Source organism: Zalophus californianus, chromosome 1, assembly GCF_009762305.2.
Source record: "Zalophus californianus isolate mZalCal1 chromosome 1, mZalCal1.pri.v2, whole genome shotgun sequence".
NCBI classification, from domain to species: Eukaryota; Metazoa; Chordata; class Mammalia; order Carnivora; family Otariidae; genus Zalophus; species Zalophus californianus.
Window position 1 is genome coordinate 76086322 of NC_045595.1, and position 15799 is coordinate 76102120.

Sequence of the window (15799 nt, forward strand, 5' to 3'; positions counted from 1 at the left end):
GTGAAGTCAAATATATGTGACTATAGAGAACTCTTCCCACTTCTGAATCTTCTAGATATCACTCCTATCCGTGGGGGACCAAGAATCACCCAACCAAAAGATGAAAACCCTGCATTTTGAACAGACTTTGTTTTCCTAGTGAAGTTCAAGTTCTGGACTTCAGCTCCACCAGATGCCCAAGGATTGGGAGCTGCTGGAAGGGTGTGGAAAAGAAAAGACCAAGATGCCTTGGCCCCTCCAGGGCCTCTCTCTGGAGGTCCTGTGCTAGGTTCTGTGGCCATGGCAGCGTGGGAAGGCTCTGCTCCCTGGATGTGGTAGTCACAGGATGACAGGGCTCTCGGTGTGCTCCTGGGAGAAGAAAGCTGCAAAATTCATCTGTGGGGAGAAAACTTGCACCTCACAGAACTTTCCTCCAAGTTAAAAAAGAAACAACAACAACAACAAACAAACAAAAAGAGTCATATTTTTCAATAGAATGTTTTGTATTTAGGATTGCAGAAACTATGTTTAAAGGCATCTAGCCTTCCGTGTATAAAATAGTTTTGGATAGAGAAAATTACAGGCCCCATTGTAATAATATATTGTAATAATACAATTCACTGTATTCCCCCATTTCTTTTATTTTAAAAGAAATTCAAAATAGGTGATTGAATTTTGTGGTTGTTGTTTTAAGGAAAGGATTGTTTCGCTCTTAACCAGTGGGTGCTCGTGGCCTGAAGACAGTAGACAGTATTTGTAACTTTGCACAGCCTCTGGGAATAACTGTCAAATTGTCAGATGTAAGCTAGACTAGTAGAGTATATTGCTGTATGGTGTGTGTGTATATATACATATATATGGGGGGAGGGAGGAGAGGTTTTGATTAGGCTAATGCTTTGCTGCTAATCAAACTTAGAGTGTTTTTAGGGCACTTTGAAGAGCTCATAGAATCTATGAAAGAGATGCAATATTCCTTGTTCTAAGTCCCTTCTCACTAAAATTACCTACATTGTTTTAAAATTTTTATTGTTTGGGAATTTAAAATGAAAACAATTTATATAATAAAATATAAGTCCCTTCTTTATTCATTGAGACATCCCTAAGAAAACAAGAAATCAGAATGCCAAAGAGTGTTCCATTCCTACGTAGGGAGACTTTATGATGAAAATTTTCTAGATTCTCATTGGACTAACATCTCTTCAACTGGCTTATAATTGGTGTAATATCCAGAAATGCCCTTATTGCCAAGTCGGGCTGCACTTCTAACTGCTTAAAGAACATTTTAATTCTATATAACTAGTAATATGAAAGCTGAAATTATGCTTTTATTTACTTCTCACTGAGTTCTGGTATCTTTATTTACACTGATATATTTTTAGTATGATCGAACAGGATTTAGTTCAATATATTTACAGTGGTTGAAAAATAATAACCTTTTGTATAGTATAGAAAATCTCTTAATGTGAACCCATACCACTTTTACAATTTGTATGTTCAACACTTAAAGGATATCCAAATTTCCTTTAAGTAATGCCTTTGAAAATTGCCAATGAATCTTTGTCTTTAAGCCAAACTAATGATTACAAATACACTGTAATTTAAAATAGCAGATGCAATTACAGTAATGAAAAATGTCAGTTTCAGCTTTCAAACCAATTCCTTTCATATGTGAAATGTACATGTAAAATCAAAATGCTATGATTTTGTTGATTTACCCAGGTAAACTTTTATTCCTAGCCCAACTGAATTTGAACCTGCACTATTATTTTTTATATCTTTTCATGTATGGAATGGACACATTTCCTCATCGTGTAAGAGTCAGAGGCCTACAGGGGCATAAATTTTAATTGTGATAGAAGCCAATACCTAGAAATAAACCAAGCTGTTGGCATGAAAGTTTGAACAATAAAGTTCTTTCTCAAATGATAATATATTGTCAACAAAGTGTAGAAAAGAATAGTATTCAGAGGTTACACCTTGGTAAAAAAGAGAGAATGAGAGAGAAATGATTTCTTTGAAGGTGTTTTTGAATGCATACAGTTGACCTTATTGACCAGAAAGGGAACAAAATATTTCCATCGAACCATTTCTTTTAGACCATAGTACGTGGCATTTATTATGCTAGAAGCCCGGACGAATTAACAAAGATAAACAAATGGATCTCAACAGCTTTACGCCTGTCAGATCTATGCTGACAGATGCATTCTTTTGCCAAAGTCATGAATGTGTTCTATTTGATCCCCTTCATAGGGGACTACCAGTCACTGGATCCACATTCTCCCAGCTCAAGAGCAGGCCTCTAAGAGAGAGTTAGGCATTGGTAAGGGATCCCTCTTGTGCATGGAGTCTCATCCCAACAGCGATGTTGCCTTTTCAAAAGCCCTCACTTTGACTTTCCGACAAGAAGCTCACTGCCCTCACAAGAGAACAAGAATGATCATCTTGTTTTCACTCTCCAAACTGCCCTCTAGTGCAAAGTTGTTACTTGAGTGTAATAGGCTCATAATCTTTGCTTGATTGCCTTTAAATTTTTTCTCTTTCTCTTGTATAATTGTTAATTATTTGTTGTGCAATGAAACCCCTGTGAATTCATCTCATTCTCAGTCACTGAATATTTGTATGGGACAGAACATGAATCAGTCTTTTCAAATCACTTTGGATACCCAATGCTTCAGTTAATTATGTTTTGATCTACCAACTCTGTCTGAATATGTGTACTTGAAACCTTAATTTGCTTTTTAAGAGCAAAATGATCCATTTTCAGGGAAGTGACTGCAGCAGGTATATGTGCTTGCTGGTTGTTAACCTTGTATTCTTCCAGATGTTTGATACTTAATTAGAGGTCTCCAGGGAAGAGTATCGTGGACACTAGACCCACAGCTCCTGGGTGAATTTCAGGATCTTGCTGGAGAAATGCTGCTCGAGTTTAATGTGGACACTTGTATAGCACTGGGCGGTGTGCACACTCTGGGCATTCTAAAGCAGAACCTAATTAAGAAACACTGTTATGCAGTCTACCCAAATGATGGAACTGATCAGGAGGTAAGATCTTCCTAGAGGTACCATCTAGGACTTATTAAATACTATGAATTTTGATGATCAACAACACATACAGGACCGGTTGATTACATGCAATTCCAGCAATATCATCAGTTAATCGCCACTCATATTTAAGATGTGGGAAGGCAAGAATATTGTTTAGTCAGTTGTATCAGTATTAATATGCATAGTATCCGCATCTCTCTATTTGATTTGCTGAATTGCAAATTATTTTTATCACTATCTCTCTCTCTTTTTTTGGAACCATGTACAGCAAATACGCTGGATTCCTGTAGAAATGGCTTCAGCTTCTATTTGAAGGCAGGAAAAACTTCTTTGTAAGGTACTTTTATTGCTTGCCTTTTACTTTTTCTATGGTGCGTATTCATGAACAGATATCAGCTGGAGAGGCAATGCAGATGAACCAGGCTGAACCAGCTCCTCGGCAACCCGAGATGCAGCTATGAAGGGCTGGTGAGCAAGGGAAGCTCAGTGCTTCCCTATGTTGACCTTGACTCTTGGGGTGAAATTCCGTCAAAACATGAAATTCTTCATGTTCAACAACCAAATGTGATAATAAGTATATTTTATGTACCTTTAGATCTTCCAGATCGTGTCCTTTGATGGAAATTCACAGAATTTTGGATAGATTCTCTTTTCCATTGAAATGTACTAACAGTATGCTTACCCTTGGATGCCATTTTTCACGTTGATAGGAAGACACAAATGTCTCAGGGAAACAACTTTGTGATAAAGAAAGAAATTCTTATGTGTGTCATTGTGGTTAAATTACATATTGTAAATATAACTGTTACGGCTGATTACATCCCTGCTGTGATGTTGCTTTGAGATTTGCAAGAGGGATAGGAAGGATTTTATGATTTTGACGGAGTGACTGATGGATATTGCAAATTTACATGTCTTCTGGGTCCATGAGCAATAGTTATTTTAAAGATGAAGATCATGCACTGTAGAAGCATAGCGGCGTTCTTGGTCTGTGAGCTATGTTAGATTTTTTTTTTTTTTTTTAGTACATACATGCAGTAAGGAACCAGTTTTTAACATTTTTAAAAGCTTATTGGTTTTATCATAAAAGTGAACTCTATTCTCAACCGAAGACTGAATATTATTCCTCAAACTGTAGCGAGATGCCTTTTTTTTTTCATTTTGTACCATGAAGCTTTGCACTGTACCCAGGAACTGTATTTAGAGGTAACAGAAGTGCATTCATTATAGCAAATACAGGACTGTGTAAAGGCTGTCATTTGGAAGTAGCTTACCTTTGTTTCCTCAGAACAAAGATAAAAGTTTTGTTGTTTATAGAAAACCAGTGTCACTTTGATAGGTAATCAGCAAGTGTGGTAGATGCTTGGAATTGATGTGGTGAGCTCACAAGTGAAAAATTAGCTGAAGGTTTTGCAAACATGTGATGAACTGATCCCATAAAACGAGCAGAGAGAGGTTTGAACTAGAATAACAAACCCAGAGGAACACAGCTTAAGGCTTTAGCACCTGCAAGTCAGACCACAAAGGCCACTTATAAAATAATATCCTTAATCCATGATTTAGTTCTACATGTCAAGCACCAGTTGAGTCAGAATTCTGGAAAGGAATATAATGCTTATGAATGGTTATTAAATTTTAGCTTTCCTTGCCCTTCATACAAGTATGTTTACCTCATACTTCAGTGAGTTTAGAAGGAAATGCAGCTGGTTTAGGGATACCTTATGTCAAGAAGGAATGCATGAAGAATTTGTATGAACTCCACATGACATTGAGGGAGGCGAATAAATCTAAGTACTCAGAAGTGAAACCCCAACTTGTTAGAGATAAAAGATGATTCTGTCAAGGGGATAGGACAGTCTGCAAACAAAAGCTGAGAAGTCACAGGGCAAGCAGAAGGCAAGTGGTATCCCGGAGCCTGGCACCTCCCACAGGCCAGTCCCAGGGTGGCACGCGATTGGCAAGGGGCCAAGCAGTTCCTGATACTTGAATGATTCCTGCTGCTGGGTCTCCTGGCAGCAGCGGGTCGGGTCTCTCCCTGACGTGCAGTTACTGATGGACTGGTCTCTCGGCACTGTCACCAGTGAGCTGAACTCCCAGAAGAGTAGCAGATGGACTCCTGAGGTGCCCTAGTATTGTGTTGGTCCAATCCTTAGGACTGGGTCCCTGTGAAGCATTCCAAAGACGGTAGACTCCTCTCAAGGACACGATCGTGTCTGCCATGCAGCAAATGTGTTTCTGCCGCTGACACTAAATTTGCTTCCCCCTCTTTTATCCATGGCCTCGGGCCTGTTTTGTCTGACAAAACAAATTTTGCAGGACAGATATGTGGACGTTGAATAGATAAATGTGGGCAGATCTGAATACATTTACCCTTGGCTGGATTCAAAAAGAAGCATTTCCATGTATTTCAGTTGTCTGTGAGTAAACCAGTTGATAATCAGGCTACGGAAAGATGCCATCATTTTGCTCTTCCAAAATGGCAAACAAAAATCACTTCAAAGGAAAATCTTTTGAGTGCATTTTGTGTACTGACATTTAGTGGATCAAAACTGAATTAGGATGCTTCCTGTATTCTGTTGTTCCCAGTGGTGAGTTTGGGAAGATCAAAAAGAACAGAGCTGTCCTCTGGGGGGGAAAAAAAAAGTACAGCCCCTCCCAACCCCTTGCCCCATTTCATATGGCCCAGAGCTTCTGTGTTCTGGACAACCACAGGCCCGCTGTGCCCACAGAATGGAAAAGTACCTTCAATTTGCTTCTTCTCCTTTAGCTTCCAGGCACATGCCCGTTTCTGTTCCAGTCCCATCTGCAGGCCTCTCTTCTGTCTGGCGCACACCCTGGCTGCCCATTCCTACTGGAGGAGCACACGGCTACCAAGCTTCCTGTGGGGAGCCCTGTGTCATTAGAGGGACAGTGTGGAGCTCTGTGACGGTGGGCGGTATGGAAGGCAGAGGGATGAGGGACTTCTTGCTCTGCACCTGAGTCTATCCTCCCCAAACCTCCAAAACGCTCCTGCTGTGAGCACACTGAGGCTCCGAAGTGGCAAGGTCTGAGGCCCTGGGCGAGAAGAGAAGGGCAATGCCTCTATGAAAGATTTATATAAAAGATGCAAGTGGCCTTTATTTTTGCTATTGCTTAAATATGCTCTGTAAAATGCTAAAGAAAATTAAAAATGTATTTTCAATCTTATTGGAAAAGAATCTCTCTTTTGTCAAGAGTTTATAGCAAATGGTCGTCACTTTTCTCTGACCAGCTCTCTCAATCTCTCCTTTAGGCTTATGAGTCTTTTGATTAAAAAAAAAAACAAAAAAAACAAAGCTCCGAAAGGTGATCATATATATGTTTATGCTCAAATATGTCCCGCAGCTGTAATTGGTGGCAACTATCTACTGCCACCAATGTTGTATAACGAGTACTTCAAAACTTAGTGACTTAAAATGACAAGCATCTATTATTTCTCATGAGTCTGTAGGTCACCTGGGTGTTCTGCTGATCTGAGCTGGGCTCCCTCACGTGCCTCTGGTCAGTTGATAGGCTGCCTGGTTCTGGATGGTCTAGATGGGCTCAGATGGGACAGGTCAGCCCTCCCCCACATGTCTCTTACCTTCCACGTCTCCCACCCTTCCAGCGGCAACCTAGCCCAGATGTGTTTTGTGGTGGCAGCAAGAGCCAGTGCAGAAACCCAGGACTCCCTTGTCAAGCTTCTACTTGCCATCAGGTTTTCCCAATTCCCATTAGCCAAAGCAGATCCCATGGTTAAATCTCACGTGAACGTGGGATGGTAGATCAGGTTTTTATCGCTGTGTAACAAATTGCTATAAACTTAGCAGTTAGAGATATCTTGAAATTTCTGTAGGTCCGAAGTTTGAGCATGTTTTAAAGGGTCCTCTCACAGGCTGGAATCAAAGTATGGGAGGGGGGCTGGGGTCTCATCCGAGCCTTGGAATCCTCTTCCAAGATCACGTGATTATTGGCAGACTTCAGTTCCTTGTCTGTAGGACTGCAGGCCTCAGCAACTAGATGCCACCTGTAATCCCCTGCCATATGGCCCTGCCCATAGACAGTTCACATCAAGGCAGCTTGCTTCTTCAAGACCAGCAGGAGAGTTGATCTCTTTCCCTCCTCGTTGTCGAGGAAGAGAGTTTTATAACAACCAAATCAGGGGAGTGACAACCTGTCACCTTCATCCCATTCTAGTTGTTATAAACAAGTCACAGGTGCAGCCTGTACTCAAAGGGAGGGGATTATACAAGGAGATGGGTCACTGAGGTCACTTTAGGGTATGTCTGCCACAGAATGTAACACTAAAGGGCACAGGAGGAATCAGGAGATCTGAGAAATATGAAATATCACAATATATGAAATTGAAACAATATATGAAACCCCAAAATATGAAATATCACAATATCAACACACCTGGAGAAGGAAGAATTGTGTGAAGTAGCCTCATGAAAATGACTTCAGACCACAGGACCTGAATTCCAGAACATTTCTAGTCCCCATCCTAGGACTCGGTTAGATGTCTCCAGCAGGCTGTCTGAGAACCAAATCTAACCCAGCCAGCAGACCCACAGTCCTCAGTCACTGGCATGAGAAGCAGGAATGGAAACTCTTCTTCTAGAAGAAGCCAGGGAAGCTTTCAGGAGAACCACATTCTTCAAACTCCGTGCAGGGTAATCTCCTTTTTTTAATTTTAGTTCTTTATCAAATGAGAACAAATTGATTATTCTCAGTGATGATGTTTGTATGGCAGAGAACAGGGATTAAATAAGTGAATTACGGAGTATGGCTTGATATAGCTATACGACCTTGAAACTGCAACCTTAAAAAATACATCAAAAGGAAAAAAATACACCATAAGCAATGAGTAAAGGAAAATGGCACCCAAGTATAAAGATTCTGTCCCCTCTTCTCAAGATCGAGCACATAATTTCATATTCATTTTGCTCTATATACGAGCTTTATACGAAGATGTCCCTATCGTGCAAATTTAATTTGCTGCCATACTATATATGAAGACTAAAATGGCATGAATTAATTTTGCTCATGTACTGGTTTTATCTCTCGAGCCGTGCAATGTTGCCACAGATGTTTTAACCATCTTTGGTATGTGCAAAAAGATTGTTTATTTAACCCAGGAAAGCAGCTGTAATTTTCATAATGAGGATATAGGTACACATATTGTGAATTGTTCAAGGATCAAGAAACAAATCACTTAAAGTCTAAAATTCCCTAAATTTATTTGCACACGAGGCAAGAGGTAAACACGATTAAGGATCTGGGCTTTTGGCTCACACAGACTCGGGTCTGAATGCTAGCTCCAGGAGTTTCTATTTGGATGACTTCGGAGCAAGGACCTAACCTCTCTAGGGCTTAGCTTCCTCATCTGTAGAAGGTAGACACTAGTAGATTCCACTTTCGAAGCTTCCTGAACCCAGGCTTGATGTAAGAATTAAACATCATGGTAGAGGGAAGGCACTCAGGGCAGTATCAGCCTGTACCCGCCCAGGTCCACAGACCCTGCACTATTTCTGTGCCTGTGGCCTCCTGCGCGCCTTCTCTCCCGACAGCCTGCATCCGGGTCTCTTTGGTGAGACCTGTCCTCGGGTTGCAGGAACCGGTTTTGTCTGCGGGCACTGGTGAAACTCCACTCTCCAGAGGTAGCCCTTAACCGCTTACAGAGATGTTCAGGGGAGCGAATCCTCCAGCACCCTCACCCCGGACTGGGACAGCTCCGAGGTATGCCCGTCACTGTTTCACAGTTCCCTTGGAGAACGGAGTCAGTCACCCTCCGTGGAACTGTGTCTGGTAATGTGTCCTAGCCTGGCTTCCTTCCGGTCCCTGCCTTACTTCCCCACTCACCAATCAGTTTTCCTGGCAGCACTTCCTGGTGAATCCAGCCCAGAACTCGGGATATGCTTCTAGGGAAGACCACGCAAGCCCCTGGCAAAATATAAATGGCCAAATTAAAATGCACCTAAACTTTTTGTGATGAGGAGCGTGGATTGACAATCTCTTAATGGTACATGTGCCAAGGATATGATTGGTGTCACCGTCCTGGTATAGAGTGCCCATTAAGCAGGAATGAAACTAGCCACAGTGACGGCACTCCCCTGGCCTCCTCTCCCTACCCGGGGTCATGGGGTACTCTGGCTGCCAGTGGGGTAACAGAGACTAGCTGCATAAAGAAAAGCTAGACGAACAGTGCTGTGGCACCTCCCCCGTCTCCTAAAAGGTTTGGAGGCATTCCTTCCCATTCCTAGGGAATCAGCTGCACCTGCCACCCTTTGTCCCTGCGGTTCTATTCTTATACTTTAGATCACATGAGGTCAGAATTTCAGGAAAAGAAGTCCCCGGAAGTAGAACCGTTAGACGGGGAGGAAGTGGTCTTCCTGCACCTGCATTCACGACACTGAGAGTTAACACAGCTAGAGGGAAAATTCCTTGCCGTCTAGAAGGAGAGGCTAGCTGGCTCTCATTTGGTCTCTAAGAGAGATGGAATGGTTTTCTCATTTGTCCTTCACCAGTTCTCCTTTGAGAATTTTTTTTTTTTCGAATAACCGCAACCAAAGTAAAGAGCATCTTGGTGTCTGCTAATTTATTTTTAATATGCTTTTGAGTTCTGCTTATTAATCCCACTGTGAACCTTTTAGATGATCATATCTGCTGCCTTTCCAAAAAAAATATTTCTTATGACAAACATGTACCTTTCAGCATGAATTACATAACAAGTGACTACTCTATTGAAATGCTTATCAGCATCTCTGCTCAGTTACCCTATTTTCATTGGAAAAAAAAAAATTGTGAGGACAATCTCCGAAGGTTGTCATGTCCTGTTTTGTTCCTCTCGTCACTTGACTGGTCAGGCCTTACCAGCAGTGACCTTAGCATTTTGGTAACAGGTGCTCCAGTTTGGAAAGGGTATTCCAAAGTCAGCGGCGCAGAAAGGCAGGAAGCGGTAGTGAAGTACTTGGTCCTTCACAGTCTGCTCGCCTAGAGAGTGCCAGATACGAGGAAGAAAAGCACTCACTCCTGGCCATAGTCTGCTCCTGAAGGATTCAGTGGAACTGCCACTAGAAACACTTTCCTGGCCCCTTCTACTCCTTACACCATCCTTCCCCCCTCCTGCCTGTGCCCATGCGTGCAGGCGCGTATGCGCACATCCCCCCCCCCCCAACTCTTTCAAGAAGGTAGACAGAATCTTCCAATCCTTTTCCTATTGGTTAGCATTTTCCTTGGTCAGTTGAGATGGCGCGAAGCTTTATGTTGGCCACATTTCCAATCATCTAGTCAACTCTTTAATTAGTTTTCCCTTTTTTATTTTTCTTTTTTAAATAAAAATCATTTTATTTTATTTTATTATGTTATGTTAGTCACCATACATCTTTAGTTTTTGACGTAGTGTTCCATGATTCATTGTTTGGATATAACACCCAGTGCTCCATGCAGTATGTGCTCTCCTTTATACCCATCACCAGGCTAAGCCATCCCCTCACCCCCCTCCCCTCTAACACCTTCAGTTTGTTCCTTTTTTCTTATTCTAGATTTGGAGTGTGTTGGTTTATATGCTAACCTTGTTTAAACTCTGTGTCTAAAAGGAAAATAGCTCAGTCTACATAACACAATGACTTCAAGAGGCAATACTATTTATATTATTTAATCTTAAAGCTTGTCTCCTTTTTCACTTTCTCCTAAATTTTGAAGTATTTTTAATGTGCATTTTATACTTTAAGGGATATGAAATATCATGGAAATATTCTTTGTTTTCCTACTTTATCCTGTAGACTCCATAACAGCCACCAGAGCATTTATAGCACCATAGATTTTTGTTTTTGTTTTTCCCTCAGAAACAATAGAGGTGAATTGCTAACTTTGAAATGAAATTCTGACCTCATCTTTAACTAGCATTTCTATTTTTAAAAGTTTTACTGAGTTACATGGATCAAAAAACACACAAACAAATAAGAAGTGGACTGATAATATTTGAATCAGAAAGTCTTTCGTCCACTTCACAGTAATCAGATCAATTTAAAGAAGTGCTAGATTTACCTAAAGCAGGAAGTTTATGAGACTAATTTCTAAAATTCTCACCTCAAAAATCAGTCTCTCCTTACATCCAAAACTAATGATGTAATGTATGCTGATTAACATAACGATAAAAAAAAATCAGTCTCTCCTTTGTCCTGGGGAAGGAGAGGTGTGTTGAGTGGTTACTCCATGGCAGGCACTATGCAAAGCACTTTCTAGATGTCTATTCATCATAACAGCCAACTGTGCAAGAGGTCAGAACTAACAGTATTGTAGAAATGAAACAAATAAAACAAGCTTCAGGGACGTTAAGAAGGCAATAGCTAGTGGTAAAAAACCAAACAAAAAAACCCAGAACCCTGGAAGAAAACCAAGATTCTGCATGCCTCTAATACCTATGCTCTTTTTAGTCTCACCGAGTAATACCCTTAGTTTATAACATCAAGATAAGATTACTCAATTTATGGGACTTAAAAAATTCTCTTTATGTCTTACTTAACAGTATCATCTTGCCTCTAGGTCCTAGCGTCTGCTTTGTAGGTATCACTTAGGAATGCCTTAAATAATAGTTACAGGACAACAACGCTCTCTTCATTCTTTCCAAAGGCACAGATGCAGACCACTCTAGCATTTCAGGAATTGTTTACTGCTGGAGCATGAGCCACCCAGAATACTCACAATCCAACCCACATTTTAATGTTTTCAGTAGGACCCAACTTTCTATAACGTGCTTTGATGACCCTGCTCATGTAACCTCTTGATATGTTGTACATTTGCAAGTAACACTTGCTAATTAAATGGCTCAAAAATCAATCCAGCATTTAGTCTATAAAAGTCAATGGACAAAAAAAAGAGAATGGACTGGAGTTTTCCTTTCAGGGACAAAGTGAAAGAGATATTTTGGCTGTGTGACCCAAGGTGAATGACTTAACCACTGCGAGCCTCAGTTTTCAGAGATAATAGTGCGTTTCTCTCTGTACTACCATCAGGATTAAAGGTGCTAACATATGAGAAATGGTTCAGTGTGTGGATCAAGGGTACACTAAATAAATACCAGTTTGATTAAGTTGCAGTTTCCCAGAGGTTAAAGGACAGCCTTGCTGACTCATTTAGGTTTTCTCATTTTTAAAATGCCCCAGCCAGCACTGCCTCCTTGAGGATGTCCAACCCCGAAGATGCTGGTTCCAGCAAAACAGTGCCAGATGGGTCTGCTGATACCTCAGCATCCTGTTCAACTCCGGAGTACAAGAGATCGAATACCAACTGGTTCAAAGACTAAAAGGGAATTTACTGGCTCATTTAATTGAAATCTTCAGGATGGGAAAGTCTGAGGCATTGCTAAATTCAAGGGCTCAGAAGGTATCAGCAAGACCCTCTGTCTCTCTTTCTCTTTCTTGGACACTCATTTCTGAATTTTGCCTTCCTCCATCATGGATTTACTTCCACGCAGGTCCTCTTCCCACAGTGGTTCCCAGGGACACTAGAATTACAACCTTCCAGTTCCTAGTCCATCGGAAAGATCCCCTTACCACGTTGACAGAAATTGCAGAATTAAGTCTCAGTAGACCAAGTTGGGCAACAGGTTCTCCACTTAAGCTGAGAGAAGAGAGGATAGTGGGATATGCTGATTGGCTTTGGCTTGGGTCACGTGCCTGGCCTTGAGCCAGTCCCTGTGTCCAGGGAAATGAGATGCCTATCCCTGGAGACCCAGGGAGAGGCTCCCAGGGAACACCATGATTTGAGGGTGGAAAGGAGGAATCTGAGGCTAAGGAGGAAATGGATTTGGGGCAGACAAATAGTAGATGTTTATGAACTTGGCTTTGTCTTGCCAGGAAGCATTTGCATCTGACCATTGACTGAGATTTCTGGCCAAACTTTTCCTGCCTCGCTACTCTGCCATCTCAGTTTGCTTCCAGGTACTTAGATAAACCAGCTCTTCAGGAAAAGATTTTAGCAGGGAAGAAGTATAATCAAAGTGAGTCAGGAAGCCTGGGGGAGCAATTGTCTGCCTAGCTCTTGTGTTTCATTTGTCAGAAAGCCCACTGGGTAATGGTAGACAAAGGAGTAACCAAGAGCAAGCTGGAGGAATAGACGCATCCTTCCCTGTGGTCAGTTTCCAGCTCCGTTATTGTCATACCTGTGATTTCCCCTCTACAATAGCCAGCTCTTTTGCTGCCCAAGGGAGTGTGTTGGATTCTGTGCAGTGATGCTGCCCCTGTTGGTCTCCAGCCCTCTCCTCCTTGGGGCAGGATTATGCCTCAGCCTTTCCCCAATCTCTACTCCTAAACCTGCACTGCTGATTGTTAACCTGTAAGGCCGGGCCTTCCAAGCCCTGGGCAGCCGGTTATGTGACTAGCAAGCTTAGAGTCGCACAAAACCTCTTCCCCAGCCCACAACTGTTGGGATCTTGCATTGTTCTGGCCTGCCAGTTGTGTCAGCTAGCACCCTTAGCACCCTCTGTCAGCCTTGTCATCAGACCCTCTTTTAGGAGTTATCTGCCTGACTGTAACCCAGGCCCTGGCCTGGCCTTCCACCCCAATCCATTTGGCTGAATCCCAAACAAACTGAGCACCTGAAACCCAAAACAGAGCCTGCTTCTCACCAAAAATCAGAGTGGCCCCTTGGATAATGACATTCACATTAAGCCCAAGTTGTCGATGTCCACTGGATGATGATATTTAGGTAGCATCCTTTAATCCCTCAGCTTACAGAGGGCCGACTTATCCTGTTTACCCATTCCAATTCTGTACCGGGCACCAAATTTTCCAATGTGCTTTGGTGCCATGCCTGTTCATGTGACTTATGGCACTGGGGGGAATTCTCCCTGTGTAAACACAGCAAAGCTGGGTCATCCTGACTGAGAACATTTCATGAGCCAAGTGCTCATTCACCCCTTTATTTATTCATACAACAAATGTTCATCACATAATCCAGGGCTTTTAAAACTTTAACGTGCATACTAATTACCTATAGGACTTATTAAAATGTAGGTTCTGATTCAGTAGGACTGTGGTGGGGCCTGGGCTTCTGTATTTTTAAGAAGCTTCTAGATGATACACCTGCTGACATTTCATGAATGGCAGCTTCAGTAATAAGGAATATAGAAACTCAGTAAGCATTTGTTGAATGTTAAATGAATGAAAACCTGAAGGAAAGTTTTGAACAGAAGTTTTAGTTTAGATAAAAAAGGGAGGCATGATGTTGGCAAGTTATTTGTAAGTGATGGTTATTGGGTTAAAGGCTAAAGCCTTTGCCAACTGAGGCTTTTCTGGTGTGTTGCCCGTTTATTCATCCTTATGACCTTTGATACATTTCCCCTGTCTCTTATTAAGCGAGGCAGAGCCAACTTCTGATTTAGCATTTCAGTTATTTTACTTTTAAAGCCTGTTTCCTGTTGTTTTTGAAGCATACTAACAGTTTTCCAATATGTTCTGTGTAAGCATGGCTTTATATTCTCTCTCTCTCTCTCTCTCTCTCTCTCTCTCACACACACACACACACACACACACACACACACACACACAATGCCTAATTATTGGTGATTTTTTTTGTAACCAGTAATCCCTATGTCCCCCAACTCTACTGGACACCAAGACTACTCATGGCATGGTATGTGTAGATTACCAACAACCTTATCAAAGCTCAAGCTAGGTAGAAAATGGAAAGTGCCCAAGATATCCCATAAGAGACGAGGCCTCCCTACCCCCACTTCATCCCTATTATTTTCTTCCTCTTTCACTCATTTTTGGCTTGATTTCTTTACCAATGCAGATTAGCTGGACAAAGCAAACACTCTTTGTACCCTCAGAAAGTTCATTTTTCAGTTCACAGCATAGTTTGTGGAGAGGTTTGCTCTGTGAAGGAGGAACATAGCAGGTAAAAGGTAAGCCATTTCACAGAGGTCAGTTGGGAGCCCATTCTCTGTGGATCTTGGATAATCTTGCCTCATGAAGAGCTCATTAGAGGTCCCCAAGAGGCCTAGAGAGGAGGCTGGTGTTGGAGAGGAGATAAGGTGGCTAGTGGAAGCATTAGGGATGTCATTCCTACCTCTGAATTCTGGCTCTTCACAGAATGAACCCTTTGCTCCTAACTGAAACTTGCTGGAAATGAGGAATGCGCACATATTAGTTACCTCCCTGCCTGCCAGCCAAGTGCTTCCCTTTGCTGTATTCCCGTAGACCACAGACATTATAACCTCAGACAGGAATTATGCAGAGCTCTGATTCCTCAGATATGTTGAGTTGGAGACATATTTTTTAAAGTAAAATTTAACTGTAAGTTTCCTACAAGCATCGCCTTAAAGAACTTTGCCTATCCTCCTAAACCCAAACCCACAACAAATTAAATTTCTTCTCTTCTCTCCAGAATGGACTCTCTTTCCAACTTTAATAACAGGTGGATTAAATTCGAGTTCCTGTTCAGCTGGTGTACCATTTCGGTTTAATCTGCCATGAACTTCAGCTCACCTGAGGTCCTGAATGGAGAATGTACACATCTCATGACCACCATTCAGCAGGCTTTAGAAGACAACCAAAGACATTCATCAACTTTTTGAGGAGGCAACATCTGACCTCAAAGTTTCAATGTCTTAGCTGTTATAACCATTGTAAATTTAAGGGGCATCCAAGGACTTGGAACTACACCCTTTGAACAGCTCATGGTCCCTCAACATAGTCACTGAATTGTGGACTTTTATTACAGGAAGAGCCTGGAGAGAAGCATCCGAGGGCTCCGCTCTACAGGTTATAAA

At 41.8% G+C, this 15799-nt stretch overlaps 1 protein-coding gene across 7 annotated transcripts in view; it reads left to right on the forward strand.

Annotated features, from left to right (window-relative positions):
* Window positions 1–15544, forward strand: part of NEK10 (NIMA related kinase 10) — a 242807-nt gene extending 227263 nt beyond the window's left edge. For 2 of the 7 annotated variants that reach the window (XM_035723276.1, XM_035723284.1), the window contains one exon: window positions 56–6198. In XM_035723276.1, the coding sequence (XP_035579169.1) occupies window positions 56–104 (49 nt within the window). In that variant the 3' untranslated portion in view covers window positions 105–6198. Of the gene's footprint in view, window positions 1–55; window positions 6199–15414 lie in introns of those variants that run through there. The other 5 variants (XR_004819457.1, XR_004819456.1, XM_035723283.1 and 2 more) reach the window with 5 other exon arrangements.
* The last annotated feature ends 255 nt before the right edge of the window (window positions 15545–15799 follow it).